Genomic DNA, 15702 nt, shown 5'->3' on the forward strand with positions numbered 1-15702 from the left:
GTCCTTCTACCCTCGCTCAGATATAATGGGAGACAGTCCCACCTTTGTCAACAGTATAAACCATGTATTTGTTTTTTATATTTGTTTTTTAAACGCAAAGAAAACTTATTAAATGTCAAACGTCAAGCAAGAATGATCAATTATGAACTAGGCATAATTCAAACCATGGACATTTGTTCTTAAAAAACACATCTGTTACAGATTAAACGCTGTGAATATTTCTGCTAATTTATTACAATTCTGAAAAGTTGTTATGATTTTAGCAACTTTTCTAATATCGACTTCAGCTTCCTCTCCTGTCTTCACGAGACAGTTTAGCTCGCTGGGCTTGAGCACCAAACACTGTCTATGAAACAGTGTTCAATAAATTAGTGCTTTAATATTAACATTTTTATGTTTCTGGTTAAAACAGGAAAGACAGTAAGTGGCTCACTTTTGTGTTGCCAAAGTGAGTCAACATGTTCAGTGCAGAACTGGTGGATCCTCCTGCACTGAAACAGGAGGAAGAAAAGCTAGGGTCTGTGGAGCAGAGTATTTGGGTGAGGCGCTGCCGGGTCTCCGGACCAACAAGCCTAAGTGCCAGCTGGCTACCAAAGAATTTGCAGCAATTTAGAGCAATTTGCCAACAATATGTTTACAAAAAACATGAAACAAAGAAACTTAGTGTTTGTCTCCTAGTAGTTAGTAGTTTAGTTATTTTCCTGTTATTTAAAAAAGAGGTCAAGTATTAGTGAGAAAACAATATAGCCAGCCACAGTGATTTCATACTGAGACATTGTCAGACTCACAGTCTTGCGTTCCTTCTTTTTCTTTTGCTCCCTTCAGGTGTTGCCTCACCCCATCTGTAACATCCTCCTCTGTCGCATAAACTCTGTCCATGTCCTCATCAGCATATATAAATATACAAATATGTTTTCAAAGGTAGTCTTATTTTTTTAATTCCTTTTTTCATATATTGCCAAATCACAAGAAAAGTTGCCTCAAAGTGCTTTTTATAGCAGTACAAAGAAACAGACAAAACCCCCACAATCATCTGATGCTCTATGAGCAGCAGTGGGAGGGAACGTCTCCTCTTTTAGACGTAAAAAAGGAAACCAGAGAATCTGTCTCCTATTTCTTTGGGGTGTATTGTTATATATCTGATTGTATTATACAGCAGCTTGTGACACTGTCCTGCTGCTGATGTGCTGAAATGGGATAAATGCCTTTGTTTCTATTTTCGTAGGTCAGGTATGAATGCATGCTGCTAATAAGAACCCACTGCAGAGAGATAGGTGTTTCCCTTTCTGTCTACTGCTGACACACAGATTTGAGATGTGTGTAGACACCAGGGAGAAAGAAACCAAGACAACATAAAAAAGTGGAAACTGAGCATGAGACTGAACATGCAGACAGTTATAGAATATCTGTTAGTCAGCAACAGCTGCTGTACACTTCTCTGCTTGTTTCTTGGCCCAAAGCTTAACTCCTGAACCTTTATAACTAATAAACACTGATGGCACAACATCAGTGTTTATTAGTTATAAAGTCCTCAGACAAGATACTGTGTGTGTTTCTGTGTGTTTTAGATGAAAGCGCTGCATAAAAGTGAGCGAGAGACAAAGCGTGACACTGATAATGCAGGATAATGAGGGCAGCTGAAGATATATACACAAGAGGTGATTATAGAGAGGGAACAGCAGGTAACACAGCTGCAGTGATCACACAAGGGAACCAAGGGAACTAAAAGGCCTGATAATAAACAGAGCAGACGGACATAACCTTACAATGACAGTTATCCCTTAAACAATATCTAAATGCAAATTCCATTAAAGATAATTACTCAAGACCTTATTGGTGTCAGACTGTCAGTGCTGATCCACGCTAACCTTGTCTTGTAGAGTACGGACGTTTTGAGGCCAAAATCCACGACCTGCGGGAACAGATGATGAACCACAGCATGAGCTCTGGGTCAGGATCCCTGCGAACCAATCAGAAAAGATCACTCTATGTTAGGTTGGTCTGTTTTGGATTTTAGATGGTTGTGGTGAATTCAAAGAATGCAGAAAATGAAAAAACATCCATTCTGCAGTCAGACATCCCAGGCTAAACAGCAACGCTGCTTTTGTGTCGTTTACTTTTGTAAGCTTGTGTGTCTTCATGCATAGATGTCTGACCCTAACTAAGATGAAGATTTATGCAGATATTCAAATCGGGTTTGAGATGTGTGACTGAAACAGAAACACATTCACTATTTACTATAGTAACTATAACTGCTGAAATCCTGCATCTAGTTTCTCTTTGCTAATTTAGAATAAAAGTCACTTACTGCAAAGAAACAGGGATTATTATTTTATTACTGCTCTTCTTTCGTGGAATAGGGCACTTTTTGACTATGAAAAGTCAAAGGACAGCGGTCTTCCCAGCCAAGGGCTCGGCTTCAGGTTTGGGGACATCCTGCACGTCATCAACGCCTCCGATGATGAGTGGTGGCAGGCTCGCCGTGTTACTCCACATGGTGACAGCGAGGAAATGGGCGTCATCCCAAGCAAGAGACGGTAAGAAGTGAATACACTAATGTGTGAAAATACTATTGACTAGTTTCTTCTAAACTAGTCATTATCCAAAAACAGGCTGTTTTTGATTCAAGTTTATTCATAAATCACCAACAACAATAGTCCCCTCAGGGAAGTCAAAGAGCTGAAGACCTTCGTGATAACAAAAGCCAAAGCGTAACGTATCCCAGTCCTGAATAACACTGGTGCAGAATCAAATTCATCTGAAAGGCGTCGATACAGCAAACAAAGCAAAAGTGCCAAAAAGGTGTTTTCATTATCAAAGAGCAAAAACCATTTGTCAAATGTGGGATTTTTGTTTCTTCGCTTTAGGTTTGAATTGTGATTCGTGTCACAAATATGTCGTATGTTCCCCCAGTCATGTCTGGGTTTGCTCGCTTCTGTGTGTCTCGTCTCCTTTAGTCCATGTTTCCCTCCTAGTGTTTCATCCTTGTCTCCCCGTCTCTCTCTCACACATGTGTGTTCTCCCCTACTTGTCTCTCGCCCTCTCTGTCCTCCTTCTGTGCCCTGGGTTTCGTCAGTCTGCATCTCAGTGCGTGTTTCTCGCACTTCCAATTTTACTTTGATAGTCTCCCCCAGGTGTTTCCTCTTTGCCCTGATTCCCTCTTCGTTTACTGTCTGTGTCTCCCTCCGTCCAGTGTCGTGATTGACCCTTCTCTCAGTGAGCTACATGATGTAGTCACCTGACATGGTTTCACCTCACAGGTGAGCCTGTCAGGGTTCATCTGTGGAGTTTCTTGCCTTCTTAATGATGTTGGGACCATCTGTTGTGTTGTGCAGCAGTCAGGTTGGTGCACAGCTGACAGGCCTATTTGACAACTGCTAGAATTCATATTATGGCGAGAACCAATCAGCTAAGTAAAGAGAAACAACAGTCCATCATTACTTTAAGAGCTGGAGGTCAGTCAGTCGGAAAACTGCTAAAACTTTGAATGTGTCCCCAAGTGGAGTCGCAAAACCATCAAGACTACGATGAAACTGTCTCACATGAGGACGCCTCAGTAAAGGAAGACCAAGAGTCTCCTCTGCTGCTGAGGATACATTCACCCAAGTCACCAGCCTCAGAAATCACAAGTTAACAGCAGCTCAGATCAGAGCCCAGATAGATGCCACACAGAGCTCCAGCAGCAGACACATCTCTACATGCTCAGACCAGACTGTGTGAATCAGGCCTTTATGGTCAAACAGCTGCTGAGAAACCACGACTAAAGAGAAGAGATTTGTTTGGGCCAAGAAACACGAGGAGTGGACGTCAGACCATCTGTGCTTTGGTCTGATGAGTCCACATTTGAGATCTTTGGTTCCACCTGCCGTGTCTTTGTGACACAGAAAAGGTGAGCGATGGTCTCTACGTGCATGGTTCCCACCATGAAGCATGGAGGAGGAGGTGTGTGTGTTTGTGTGTGTGTGGGGGGGGCTTTGCTGGTGACACTGTTGGGGATTTATTCAAAACTGACGGCAAACTGACCCAGCATGGCTACCACAGCATCCTGCAGCCACAGGACAATGAGCCCAAACACACCTCCAGGCTGTGTGAGCTGATGTGGGTTGGCTATAACTTGAAAGCAATCCAGGCATGAAGGGGGGCGACTTTGAGGAATCTAAAATATTAAACATGTTTTGAGTTATTTCACACTTTTTTGTTTACTACATAATTCCTCATGTGTTCATTCATAGTCTCGATGCCTTCAGTAAGAATCTATGACAGGGCTGCCCAATCCCAGTCCTCGAGAGCTACTATCCTGCAGCTTTTAGATGCATCCCTACTCCAACACAGCTGAATTAAATGAATGGCTTGTTATCAGGCCTTTGCCATGCATGGCATGCTGAATAGGTAATCAAACCATTTGATTCAGCTGTGTTGGAGTAGGGATGCATCTAAAAGCTGCAGGATAGTAGCTCTCGAGGACTGGGATTGGGCAGCCCTGATCTACGATGTAAATGGTCAAAGAAACATAAAGAATTAAACGTGTCCAAACCTGACTGCTAGTGTGGGTGTTAGTACTAAAGATCTCACACGAGTTTGGATCTCGGTGACTTCGGCCTCAAGGTCTGCCTCAATTTTCTGAAAATCTTGTGAGTGTGAAAACTCTAGAACAAAGACACGGGAGTTTGAAAGTGATGCAACTGGTGTGTCCACCAAAAACTTGGTGACCTTGACCTCAAGGTTAGAGGTCCTTTTGACAAAGCATATAGTTAGGCCTGGATCAGGTGACCGTGAATCGGCCCTTAGTTATGCTGCAATAGGCTGCTGGGGGACTCCCATGATGCACTAAGCATTTCTCCTTGTCTCGCCCATTTTCACTCATCATGGGTTAATAAACTATAATTAAGCATTAATGATTCTTGATCTCGGGCTCTCTTTGTCTTGTTTCCCTTCCCTCACCCCCCACTGTCACAGCAGATGGCCCTGAGCCTGGTTCTGCTGTTTCCCTCCCACCGTGTTTCGTCTGATTGTTGGGATTTCTCTGTGTTATTTAACGGTCTTTTCCTTACAATATAAAGCGCCTTGAGGTGACTGTTGCTGTGATTTGGTGCTAAATAAATAAAATGTAACTGAATTTAAAAAAACAGAAGTCATTATTTTGAACTTGAGAACAAAGCGATGTAGGTTTTTTAAATTCATACAAGGTGAATGTGGATGCAACAACTAGGAGCTTTTCTGTTAGCTTTGAAGTGCTCCTGTAATTTCATTCAGCAGTGTACAAATGCAGGGCCATGATACTGTATTTGGACAGCTATTAATTTTTTGTCCCCTGAAGGAGCCTTTGTTAAAACAAGCTTAAAACTGGGTTTTTTTCAACTTCAAGTACTTGCAGGTGCTCAGTAAGCATCAGGAGTGAGGTACTGGTAAGATCAGCAATACTGGAGAAAAGTAAAAGCATTTAAAGTGGGCTGACAGGATGAAGCACACAATGAACCCAATTCAATAAGCAGTGTGTTACCACACACCTGATGTTTGCTGATGTTTAGCTGTGATCACTGGAAAGGGCAGGAGTACGTGTAGAGTCCCATATGGAAAAGAAATAGTAAAAACGTATATGATTTACTCATGAAAGTGGCCACTTTCTCATTACTTTCATATATTGTTTTAGTAAGTATCCAAAACATACAAGTTTCATTATATAATTTTTCGAGGGATCTTATATCTGTTTTCACTCTTATACACTTTTCATACAAGTTTCACACAGACAGATACAAACTTTATAAGATTTATATATATCTTTTCCATATGGGGTAGAAATTGTTAAGACTTCCTTCTTCTCCTCACAGTTGCTAAACTTTATACATACCAGCTGACCAGTTATTTCCTCAACAGGGTGGAAAGGAAAGAGCGGGCACGTCTAAAGACTGTTAAATTCAATGCCAAGCCAGGGTCGTTTGAGTCAAAAGGGGTGAGTACCTCGCAAAGTGGAAATTTCTATTAGTGCGATGATCCACAGGCTAGTTCAGATAGAACTGAACATGTATGAGAAGCTTAACCTGCTGTTTGCTTTGCCACACAAACAAAGTTAACACAGACAAACATTTTTATGCCTGCATGAACAAACAAGTAATCACTTCCAGTGCAGGCAAGTAAAGCTTAACTTTGGAAAAGTCCATCAGATCATTTCTTCTGTCAAACGTCTTCATTTGTATTTGTTTCAGTTCTCTTGATATTTCACTTGTGTGCTTTGATTTGCACCCTTATTTAATCAGCCAACCTCTACTAAGCTTCAGGTCATGGACTTCCTGCCCCGACATTCTCCTGCCACATTTCATTTTTGGTTGCATCCAGTGATGACAATGTGCACAGGCGCAGGGTTGTCTCCACCATACTTTACAGGTTTGTAAAGGTTTGCCAGGCTTTTAACTTCCAAATATAACACTGCACATTTTCAGCTCCCCACAGAGCTTTGCTCAGTGTTGTAGATCATGCAGGAGTCTTTGGCTAGGTGAAGTCAGGGGCTTACTCATTTTTCCAGCCGGCACTGTGAGTGATTACTTGACATGAAAAACAAGCAGTTTTTTGTGTATAGTTGACTTCACACATGGTCAGTCAGGTCACCTACTGATCAGAAGGTTGGTGGTTTGATCCTTGCCTGCTCTAGTCTGCGAGCCAAGTATCCCTGGGCAATAACCCCAAGTTGCTCTCCGATGCATCCATCGGAGTATGAATGTTAGCTAGAGAGCACTTACATGGAAAAGAGTGAATGAGGCAAGTTGTGTAAAGTGCTTTGACTGCTCAGAGTAGAAAAGCGCTCTATAAGAACCATCAGTGCAAAAATCCTGACAATGCCACAAACCCTTTCTTACAGCTGTAGATGTGCTTCATTTATTAATCTTACCTCCCACAAGTCAAACCTGCACCACCTGTGAATTATCAGCTCAACTTCATTTTGGAAACAGATGTGGTATATTTACAAAGCATCAAGTGCAATATATTCTACAACCACAGACACACATCATACAGGCAGGTTATTTCAGCTGTCATCCTCTCAAATTCCATCTTTTCCTTCTATTACTGCATGTTTTTACGTGTTCTTATGGAACCTCTTTCTTATATTTTATTTTTCATGGCATGTTCTGGGTAACTGTCTCTCACTTTGCTTTTATTTTAAACGGGTGGCATGTCAAGAAGTGTGCAATCTCATACTGATTTATTTAGGAATACAGCAGAAGAAGCTCGGTCGTTTTATATATCGCTGTTGTTGTCTGACAGTCTTGTAATTGTCTTTAGTCTTTGGTTGTCTCATCTATCTGTGGCCAGCTCGGCTCAAAGCTTCACATATTATTAGGTCAAATTAAAACACGCAGCAGTGATTCACACTTAACTTCTTGACATTCTACTTCCTGCAAACAGTTTTGTCTGCATGACAATGATACACCTGTTTGCCCCATGCTTTCTCTCCCTTCGCAGTCATTCACTGACAAACGTAAAAAGAATTTCATCTTTACACGAAAGTTCCCATTCTACAAGAACAAAGATGGTGAGCAGGATGGCAGTGATTCAGACCGTAAGTAAGCTCACAGACACATACGTGCTTTCATGCAGTCAGTGTAGGTCACACGTCAGGCCAGAAGGGAAACCACAGGTGTGTTTCCAAGTGTGGGAACCTCACGGAGGCTCTTTGCAGTCATCCTTGTTTTCTGTCCTTTTCTGATGCAGAAATGCGATAATCACTGCTCTCATAATCACTGCTGTTCATTTTGTGGTGATATTATATGACCCAGTTTCCCTTCAGAGATCATCTAGGTACAGTCCAACATTTGGTATTTTGGCTCTCCCTGCTGGCCACTCATTGTTTTGAGAAGGACAGATCTGTGGGCCGCACCCTCTGTCCTCATTTCCTCCACCTTTTGCTTATGTTGTGGCTGTCCTCCTTGCTCTCTTTCTTCTGCTCTGACTCTCTGTGGACGGCCAATAGGACATCCTGGGGATAGGTGATGATGGGTATGGGACAAAGACATTAAGTAAGTTGGTTGTTCTTCTGCCTGCATTACTGCATGCTGCAGTTGTTGGCTTTATCTTGCTTCTTGGTCCACTAAAACATGACATGTGGCAGAGGTTTAAAAATGTTCAATATCTGTATAATGTCATGTAAGGATTTCAAGTAACCATCTTTTTCTTGTATAAGACTTTAAGAATCGTTTAAAATGCATCAGAGGACAAATATTTAAATTAAACTACTGAAATCTTATTATACATATATTGGGTTAGTTTTTATGCTTTCGGTGGCTTGTGCCATTTATACCTCGGCGCGTCTGTAATGTTTGCATTATCTGAGAACTGCATGATTTGTTAAGGGTCGCAGGTTCTGCAGGACACAGTTATGACCTTGTATTCGTCCTAAGGAGGAACCACTGGGATCTCTCACGACTCCACCAGCATGATCTTTGTTATTCCAGCCTCACTATGTGGATATTGTTTCATGCATGTTTGCATGGTGCTTTTGTTTTCGTTTATGAGCATAGCAGCTTGAATGACAGTCTTAGAGGTTGCCACGGTTACATCTGTTTGTTTGGGCCTTCTACAGTAAAATGTCATTTGCGGTTGGAGTTCATGTTTCAGCGTTGCGGGTATGTGTTTATGTCCAGTAGTTTGATTATTGCGAAATACTGAGAGTATTTAATTATGCGTGTTTCAGTACCTAAAATTCAAATCAAGACACGTTTTTATGTTTTTAAGAGTTTCCTAAATTAACTAATTATTAGCACTGACAACACAAACGCATCACTGAAACCACCGTGTACTTTTTTTGAAGTTCTCATTTGTAAACTAGAAGATACTAAAATATCAGTAAATGTAAAACATGAATAAAATGTTGATTATTACAGAGTTATCTCGAACTGTTACATGTATTTTGATGGGTTTTTCTTTGTTGCCCACAAATTCTGATAGCTAAAGGTAGCACTATATTTTGTGAAATATCCTAACAGGAAGTCAAGAGGAAGTGGTTCTCTCATATGAACCAGTGATGCGTCATGAAGGTAAGCTAAAACTTTTTTATTACTAGTCTTTTATTTATCCAGGAAAAAACCTCAGTGAGATTAAAAATCTTATTTCCAAAAGAGACCTGGCATCATGGCAGCAAAATTCAAAAATACATGTACCACATAAGTACATAACAAATACAAAATCCCGCACAAACATGTGAAAAATACACAATAACAGATCAGTTAAGAGCGACATTAAAAACAATCACACGGACTAACAGAGTTATTCTCTCGTTCCTTAAAGATGGACTTAAACTCCAGGAAACAGGGGGCAGCGGATTTAAAAGCCCCAATTCTGTTCTGATTTTTGGGGACAATTAGTTGTATGATGTTGTGAGAACAAAGGCTGTATTGGTTGTGGGTTTTTTATTTCAATTAATTAATTTATTAATTCTTTTGTGTCCTTAAAGCAGGCGTTAGACACATCAGCCACTGAGCATTAATGAGCTTCACTTTCAAGTTGTTGATTTAGATACAAACACGTCACAGCTATCTCGGGCTTTGGGAATTTTTGCACATGCCACATTCACAGACAGTCACACGGGTGGATGCATTGGGGGTAAGCCCACTCTGACAGCCCACAGCCCACTCTGACAGCCCACAGCCCACTCTGACACCTTGATTGTTTTTTTGGTTTTTATGACTTCTTGAAATGATATATTTTGTTAAAATTTAGTTTCGTATGTATTTTTTTTTACAAACTAGGTTTTTCCAAATAGTTTTTATGTGCCAGCCTAAACTCCATATTATTCCTCTTTTCTGTTAAGCAAGCCCAACAAAGTTAGGGATGGTTTTAATACGTTTTCTCACCACAAACTGTCCCGCGTGTGAAATCGAAACGTATAAACTTTGCAAGAACTGTACAGTTTCCCAGTTGCTGCTGTCTACTCTACAGATTTTCTATTATTTATTCATTTTTCTATTACAAGAATCGATATATCCTTTGTAGATGATAACAACATAACTAAAGCTATGCTACGGTCCTCTAAGAGTTTACTTTTTATGAAGTCTGTGTTTCTCCTTTAGTTAACTATGCCAGACCTGTCATAATCCTGGGACCCATGAAGGAAAGAATCAATGATGACCTCATATCAGAGTTCCCAGACAAGTTTGGATCTTGTGTGCCGCGTACGTATTTGACTTTGCATTGCTAATGTAAGGATGAAGTGGGAAACAGGACATTACAGATTAGTATTCCAGCTTAATGGAAGAAATGTCTACGTCTGCATCCATTGGAGACCTTTCTGTGTAGAGTCTGCATGTTCTCCCTGCTACTGTCTGCACTCTCTCAGGCTCCCATCCACAGTACAAAGACATGGATGTTTGGTTAGCATGCATGTCTGTGGCCATTCTACAGTATGTGTGAATGTGAGAGTGGGTGGTTGTCTGTCTCACTCTGCTGGTGCTCAGGTAGATTCCACCTTTGACCCTTGGACAGCTGGAATAGGCAGCAGCTCCCTGTGCCCCTAAATTATACAAACTGTTGAGAAAATGGATAGAAAACTGCAGCGATTCAATCAGTAGCTGAGGGACAGCTCACACAGATTCCACCAGCCTTCTCACTGTAGTAAACCAAGTATATATGGTCTCCATTGTGAGAATAGATCTTGTAATCTCCTCCACACAGGAACACTGTGTTAAATATTACTTAATGTAATGACAGTGGCTTGGGTATTGCTGGTTTGTAAGAGAAAGCTGTCACAAGCTGACCCAACAGGATCAGCCTTCGTCTTCTTCAGTTGTGTGTGTTGTGTTTGTCATCAGCTGCAGCAGTTTTGATTTTGCATGTTTTTATTTACCCATCTCTTATTTGAATTTACCCTTTAAACCATATAAAGCTGCTAACCGTTCAGGTTATCAAGGTAAGTGAGCCCATGAACTGATTCTCTCAACCTACTGTTTAGAAAGTCCTTTAAAGTGAAGTAGTTCCCATAAACAAGTCCATTCATCTTTTTGGAACCACAGTTTGTGTATAATGTGGAATTTCTGTCATTGATATTGTTATTATTATTATATCATTATGGTGCACTAATAATATAGAATTCTGTGCCACAACCTCTCCATATATTAACAGAGGTGCTTACCTGTGAGTTCAAAAACATAATCACATTTATGTCACAGCTTGGTAATAACATGGTAAGAGTGGTTTTAGTATTAGTGTGATAATAAAGACAGAACATGCAAGTAATACCATTTACTTACTGAAGTAAAGGCCACGCAGTACCTTGGTATTAATCACAAGTATATCAGTATTTTACTTGTTCATTATTAACCTGTTATCCCAGCATTACCGTGTTATTACTGTGCGGTGCTAGCAGTGTTATCCCATGTTTCCAGTTTAGCCCTTTAATCTCTGTTGGATAGCTTTAAAGGTGAATTTGTTACAGTTAATGTGAGAATTGTAAAATGTGAGTGAGGTACTTATTCATTTAGATAGAATTATAGCAAATGTAAAGTTACTAAGAGTTAATGTTCCTGCTCATACTGAAGATACCACTCGACCAAAGAGGGACTACGAGGCTGATGGGCGAGATTACCACTTTGTGATGTCGAGGGAACAGATGGAGAAGGATATCCAAGAGCACAAGTTCATTGAGGCTGGGCAGTATAATGATAATCTCTATGGAACGAGCGTCCATTCGGTCAAATACGTGGCTGAGAGGGTAAGATTTGATCTGTTTGCCAGCAGCGTCACAGAGAAGCATTTAAAATATAGTTAAATATAATAAGTGTGCAGAGTGCAATATATTCTCTGAGAAATCAAAGCAGCTGCACTGCACTTTGAAAAGCAAAGACGATTTAGAAACACATAAGAGTTGTTTTAAAATTATCTTAATATGAGAGCTAGTGTGATTCTGTGTGCTACAGCTAAAGCTGTGCTTCTGTCTCAGGGTAAACACTGCATTCTGGATGTTTCTGGAAATGCTATCAAACGACTACAAGTAGCACAACTCTATCCCATCGCCATCTTCATAAAACCGAAGTCTATTGATTCATTAATGTGAGTATTCATGTGGTCTTTTGTCACACACTAACAATAGAGGTATTGTTTGATGCGCACATTTCTATTCGTGTGTGTGTGTGTGTGTGTCTCTGTGTGTGTGTACAGGGCCATGAATAAGAGACTGACAGAGGAACAAGCCCAGAAGACCTTTGACAGGGCGATGAAGCTTGAGCAGGAGTTTGGTGAATTCTTTACAGGTACAGTGTTAAAACAAACCATTTATACTGAATCACTGTAGCTCAAACGTTGTTTGAACCGTGTCTAAATCCAAAGCTTAGGCATCAGTGACAGTATTGGTTTAGTCAGACAACTGAAAAAGCTTCTACTCCTCAATAAGGAGAACAGCACGCTGTAAAGATTTTAGCATGTATAATTTTTCTACCTTTGCTGAAGTTTTGAAAGATGTACATTAAAAACAGAAAGAAACTTAAAAAATCATTTAAAGACTAATTCTATTGGTCTGGTCTGAGCTCACGATGTCACCAGACGCACAAAATTAGGAATTCTAAACCTGTCTCAGTACAACTGAAAGGCGTTCGGAGCCTTCAGTCCTCTCTTCTGAGGAACCAGCTCCCAGTTTGGATTTGGGAGACAGTGTCATGGTGAATTGGGTTAAAGGACTCAGGTGCGAGACTCCTTGCAGAGTGACAGTGAATTTATTCACAGTGAAAAAATAAGTCAACAGTTCGAGTCTGTAATCCAAAAAGGGCAGTGCAGTGATACAATGGCTTCTCCCCGTGGTGACAGTGCAGTGACAATCCAAAACAACTCCTTGTGCCCGCTCCTCCTCCGATCCCTGAATCCTGGAGGCAAATGAGAAAAACACACGCACAGTAACGAAAACGTTCTCTCTCCTTCACAAACTAGGTATGCTAATCGCGACTACGCTACCCGGTTTTGCTCAACGTTCCAGCGTTGGTTGTGACTCGACCGCACCGTTAAATAGGTCTGCTTCGGATTAGGATGAAGAGGAGAACACCACAAAGTACACGCAAACACAACAAAAATTGGCAAGGCGACCGGTGAGGACCATCTAGCCGTGACAGACAGACGCCATCTCTTACTTTATGCTCGCTCATAGTGGGCCCTCTGACTGTTGGGGTTTTCTCTGTATTATTCTGGAGTATTTACCTTACAACATAAAGCGACTGTTGTGATTTGACAGTAGATAAATAAAACTGAATTAGATTGACATGAAAAATTAAATTGAACTGAATCTGAGGTTTAACTAATGGATGGAGTCTCCTCGTCCAATACTCTGACATCAACCTTCCCGAGGAGGCTGAGGAGTGTGAGCTGTACGCTCAAAAACACTCTCCATTCCCCTCCTTGAATAAAGATGGAAATGAAAATTATCAACCTACCGAAGACCAAACTCTCATTCCAGCAACTCAACATGGCACTGGGTAGTATTTTATATGGCCCCCACACTCTTGTATGTAACCTCAGCAGGGTCCAGGTATCAGCTCATGCTGTCAGTAGTGACCCTGGACAAATGCAAACTAGTAAAGAAAATGGTCAGAAAAAAATGTCAGTGGCCTCCACAGGTTAAACCATTCCTGTTTGAGAGTCGTGTCATTGTTGGGCCTTTGGTGCACACGAGGCACCAAAGGCCATCATTAACACCAAAGTAGCTGAAACAGATCAACAACGCATTCTGCTAAATATTCTGATTAAAAGGTGTTCCTGTAATTGTTTGAAGCAGTGTAATGCTGTGAATGCTTTATTGTGATATACAGGACATTCATTGCTTAGATGCAGTATATTGTGCTGAAGAAGCCAAGACCATCCAACTCCATTCAGTCTACAAATTGCATAAATAAAGAAATTAAATCATGTAAAAAATAAAACTGTGGGCACTGATGTCAGTCTAGTGTTTAAAATATATGAATCACTCTGTCTGAAGTCTATGTATCACAAGGTTATGTAATATTTACCTGGACTGTTGATGCTTTCTGTTTACAGACAGCACTGCTGGAATTACATATTTCCACAAGCAAAGCCAATAACTGAAAAATGTGCCATATGAGCATTATATCAAATCTGGGATTGGGGTTGTTGTTGTTGTTGTTTTTTCAATCCTACCAGCGTATGTCAGGAATCTTCAAATCCTGGCTTCCTGAATAAAAACATCAAACTTTCATGTATCTGTGAAGGTTCATTCATATGTTTTTTTTATTTGCAGCACTGGTTCAAGGAGAAACCTTGGAGGACATTTATACCCACTGCAAACAGGTCATAGAAGAACATTCAGGACCCTATATCTGGATCCCCTCAAAGGAGAAAGTATAATAGCTCATTATGCTGGAAGGCAGTCTGGACTTTTAGGATCTAGTAATATGAAAACTGTTTGGCAACAAATAGTGTTTATAAATACATATTGTGAATAAGTTGGCTTTTTTTATTTGTTCATTTGATCTTGTGTTTGATTATTGTTTGTTTTTCACTTAACCTAAATGTTCCTGAATGTAAACCACAAAAATGTTATAAAGTTTTAGCTCACAAAGTATGTATATTTGCTTTTTTCTTATTTAAACAAAAAGGATAAAAACAAAATAGATTTGGGATATATAGCTGCATTAATACAAAGTGGAAGGTGGCATGTACGGTGCAGATATCTTTGCTTTGTCAGCAATGGAGAGAAACCCAGTGACTGGACTTTGACATCCTTACTGGCACTGCACACTGCAACTAGTAAATACTGCTGAACACTGCTTTGCTTTGTGTTTATTTACAGTATCATTTCTACCTTAAATGACTACCTTCACTCTTTTGACATGACACTAAACATTTGTGAGAAAACTTTTGTTTCTTGTTGTCGGCGGGAACATTTATCCAGATACTGCTGTGCCAATGCTGAATCAAGAAAGACAGCTGTTTAGACTTCAGAAAGCTAATACTTTATTTTCCTAATAAAATCGCTTCCAAAAGCAGAGATTTATTTGCTGTAAATTCAACTGGGATTCAAAAGTCCTTTATAGAACATATTTAATTTAAGAGATTAGTGTAATGTGATCTATGGAGCTTGGAAAGAAAAGCAACTGGACTTCTTTAAGTTTCATGAAGACATTTCACTTCTCATCCAAGAAGCTTTTTCACTCCTAAACCAAACAGTGGAGAGTCTCGGGTATTTAAACCCTGGTGGGAGTTGTTGTATGTATGTAGGGGCAATGAAGAAGGTGCCTAAGAAGTACAGGAACCTGTCCATACCTGAGGCCTTGGAAACTGGAAAGCAAGCCTTGGCCAGCCGCTTGAGGAGGTACACCAGAGAGATCGAAGGCAGGAGAATAAACCAGCTGTTCTCCACAGAACCAGCCAAGGTGTACTCTCAGTGGCAGGGGAACAATATGAGAACAGCACCACCAAGGCTGGAGACGGAACAATACTGGAAGAGCATATGGGAGAAGGACACAACCCATAACAGCAATGCTCAGTGGCTAGTAGATCTGATGGCAGACCACAGAAACCTCACTTACAGGGTCCAGTAACCATCACAGTGGCAGACATCCAAGCAAGGGTCTCCAATATGAAGAGTTGGACAGCACCAGGCCCCGACATGGTTCACGCCTACTGGCTGAAGAAGCTGACTGCACTCCACAAGCCCCTGGCAGCACAAATGAACCAGCTGCTAGTTGACAAGAGACACCCGGAATGGCTAACCGAAGG

At 40.7% G+C, this 15702-nt stretch overlaps 1 protein-coding gene across 4 annotated transcripts in view; it reads left to right on the forward strand.

The window, feature by feature from the left end:
* Window positions 1-14545, forward strand: part of dlg2 (discs, large homolog 2 (Drosophila)) — a gene marked incomplete in the record, with an annotated part of 191521 nt that extends 176976 nt beyond the window's left edge. Inside the window, 11 exon segments of one of the 4 annotated variants that reach the window (XM_042218875.1) lie at window positions 1881-1995; window positions 2361-2537; window positions 5875-5950; window positions 7456-7552; window positions 8976-9026; window positions 10059-10160; window positions 10871-10894; window positions 11523-11695; window positions 11924-12033; window positions 12142-12233; window positions 14222-14545. In XM_042218875.1, the coding sequence (XP_042074809.1) occupies window positions 1881-1995; window positions 2361-2537; window positions 5875-5950; window positions 7456-7552; window positions 8976-9026; window positions 10059-10160; window positions 10871-10894; window positions 11523-11695; window positions 11924-12033; window positions 12142-12233; window positions 14222-14328 (1124 nt within the window). 4 annotated transcript variants of the gene reach the window in all.
* Between the last annotated feature and the right edge of the window lie 1157 nt (window positions 14546-15702).

The sequence above is a fragment of the Haplochromis burtoni genome, unplaced genomic scaffold (genome assembly GCF_018398535.1).
Source record: "Haplochromis burtoni strain Fernald_Lab_line unplaced genomic scaffold, NCSU_Asbu1 Contig_24, whole genome shotgun sequence".
NCBI classification, from domain to species: Eukaryota; Metazoa; Chordata; class Actinopteri; order Cichliformes; family Cichlidae; genus Haplochromis; species Haplochromis burtoni.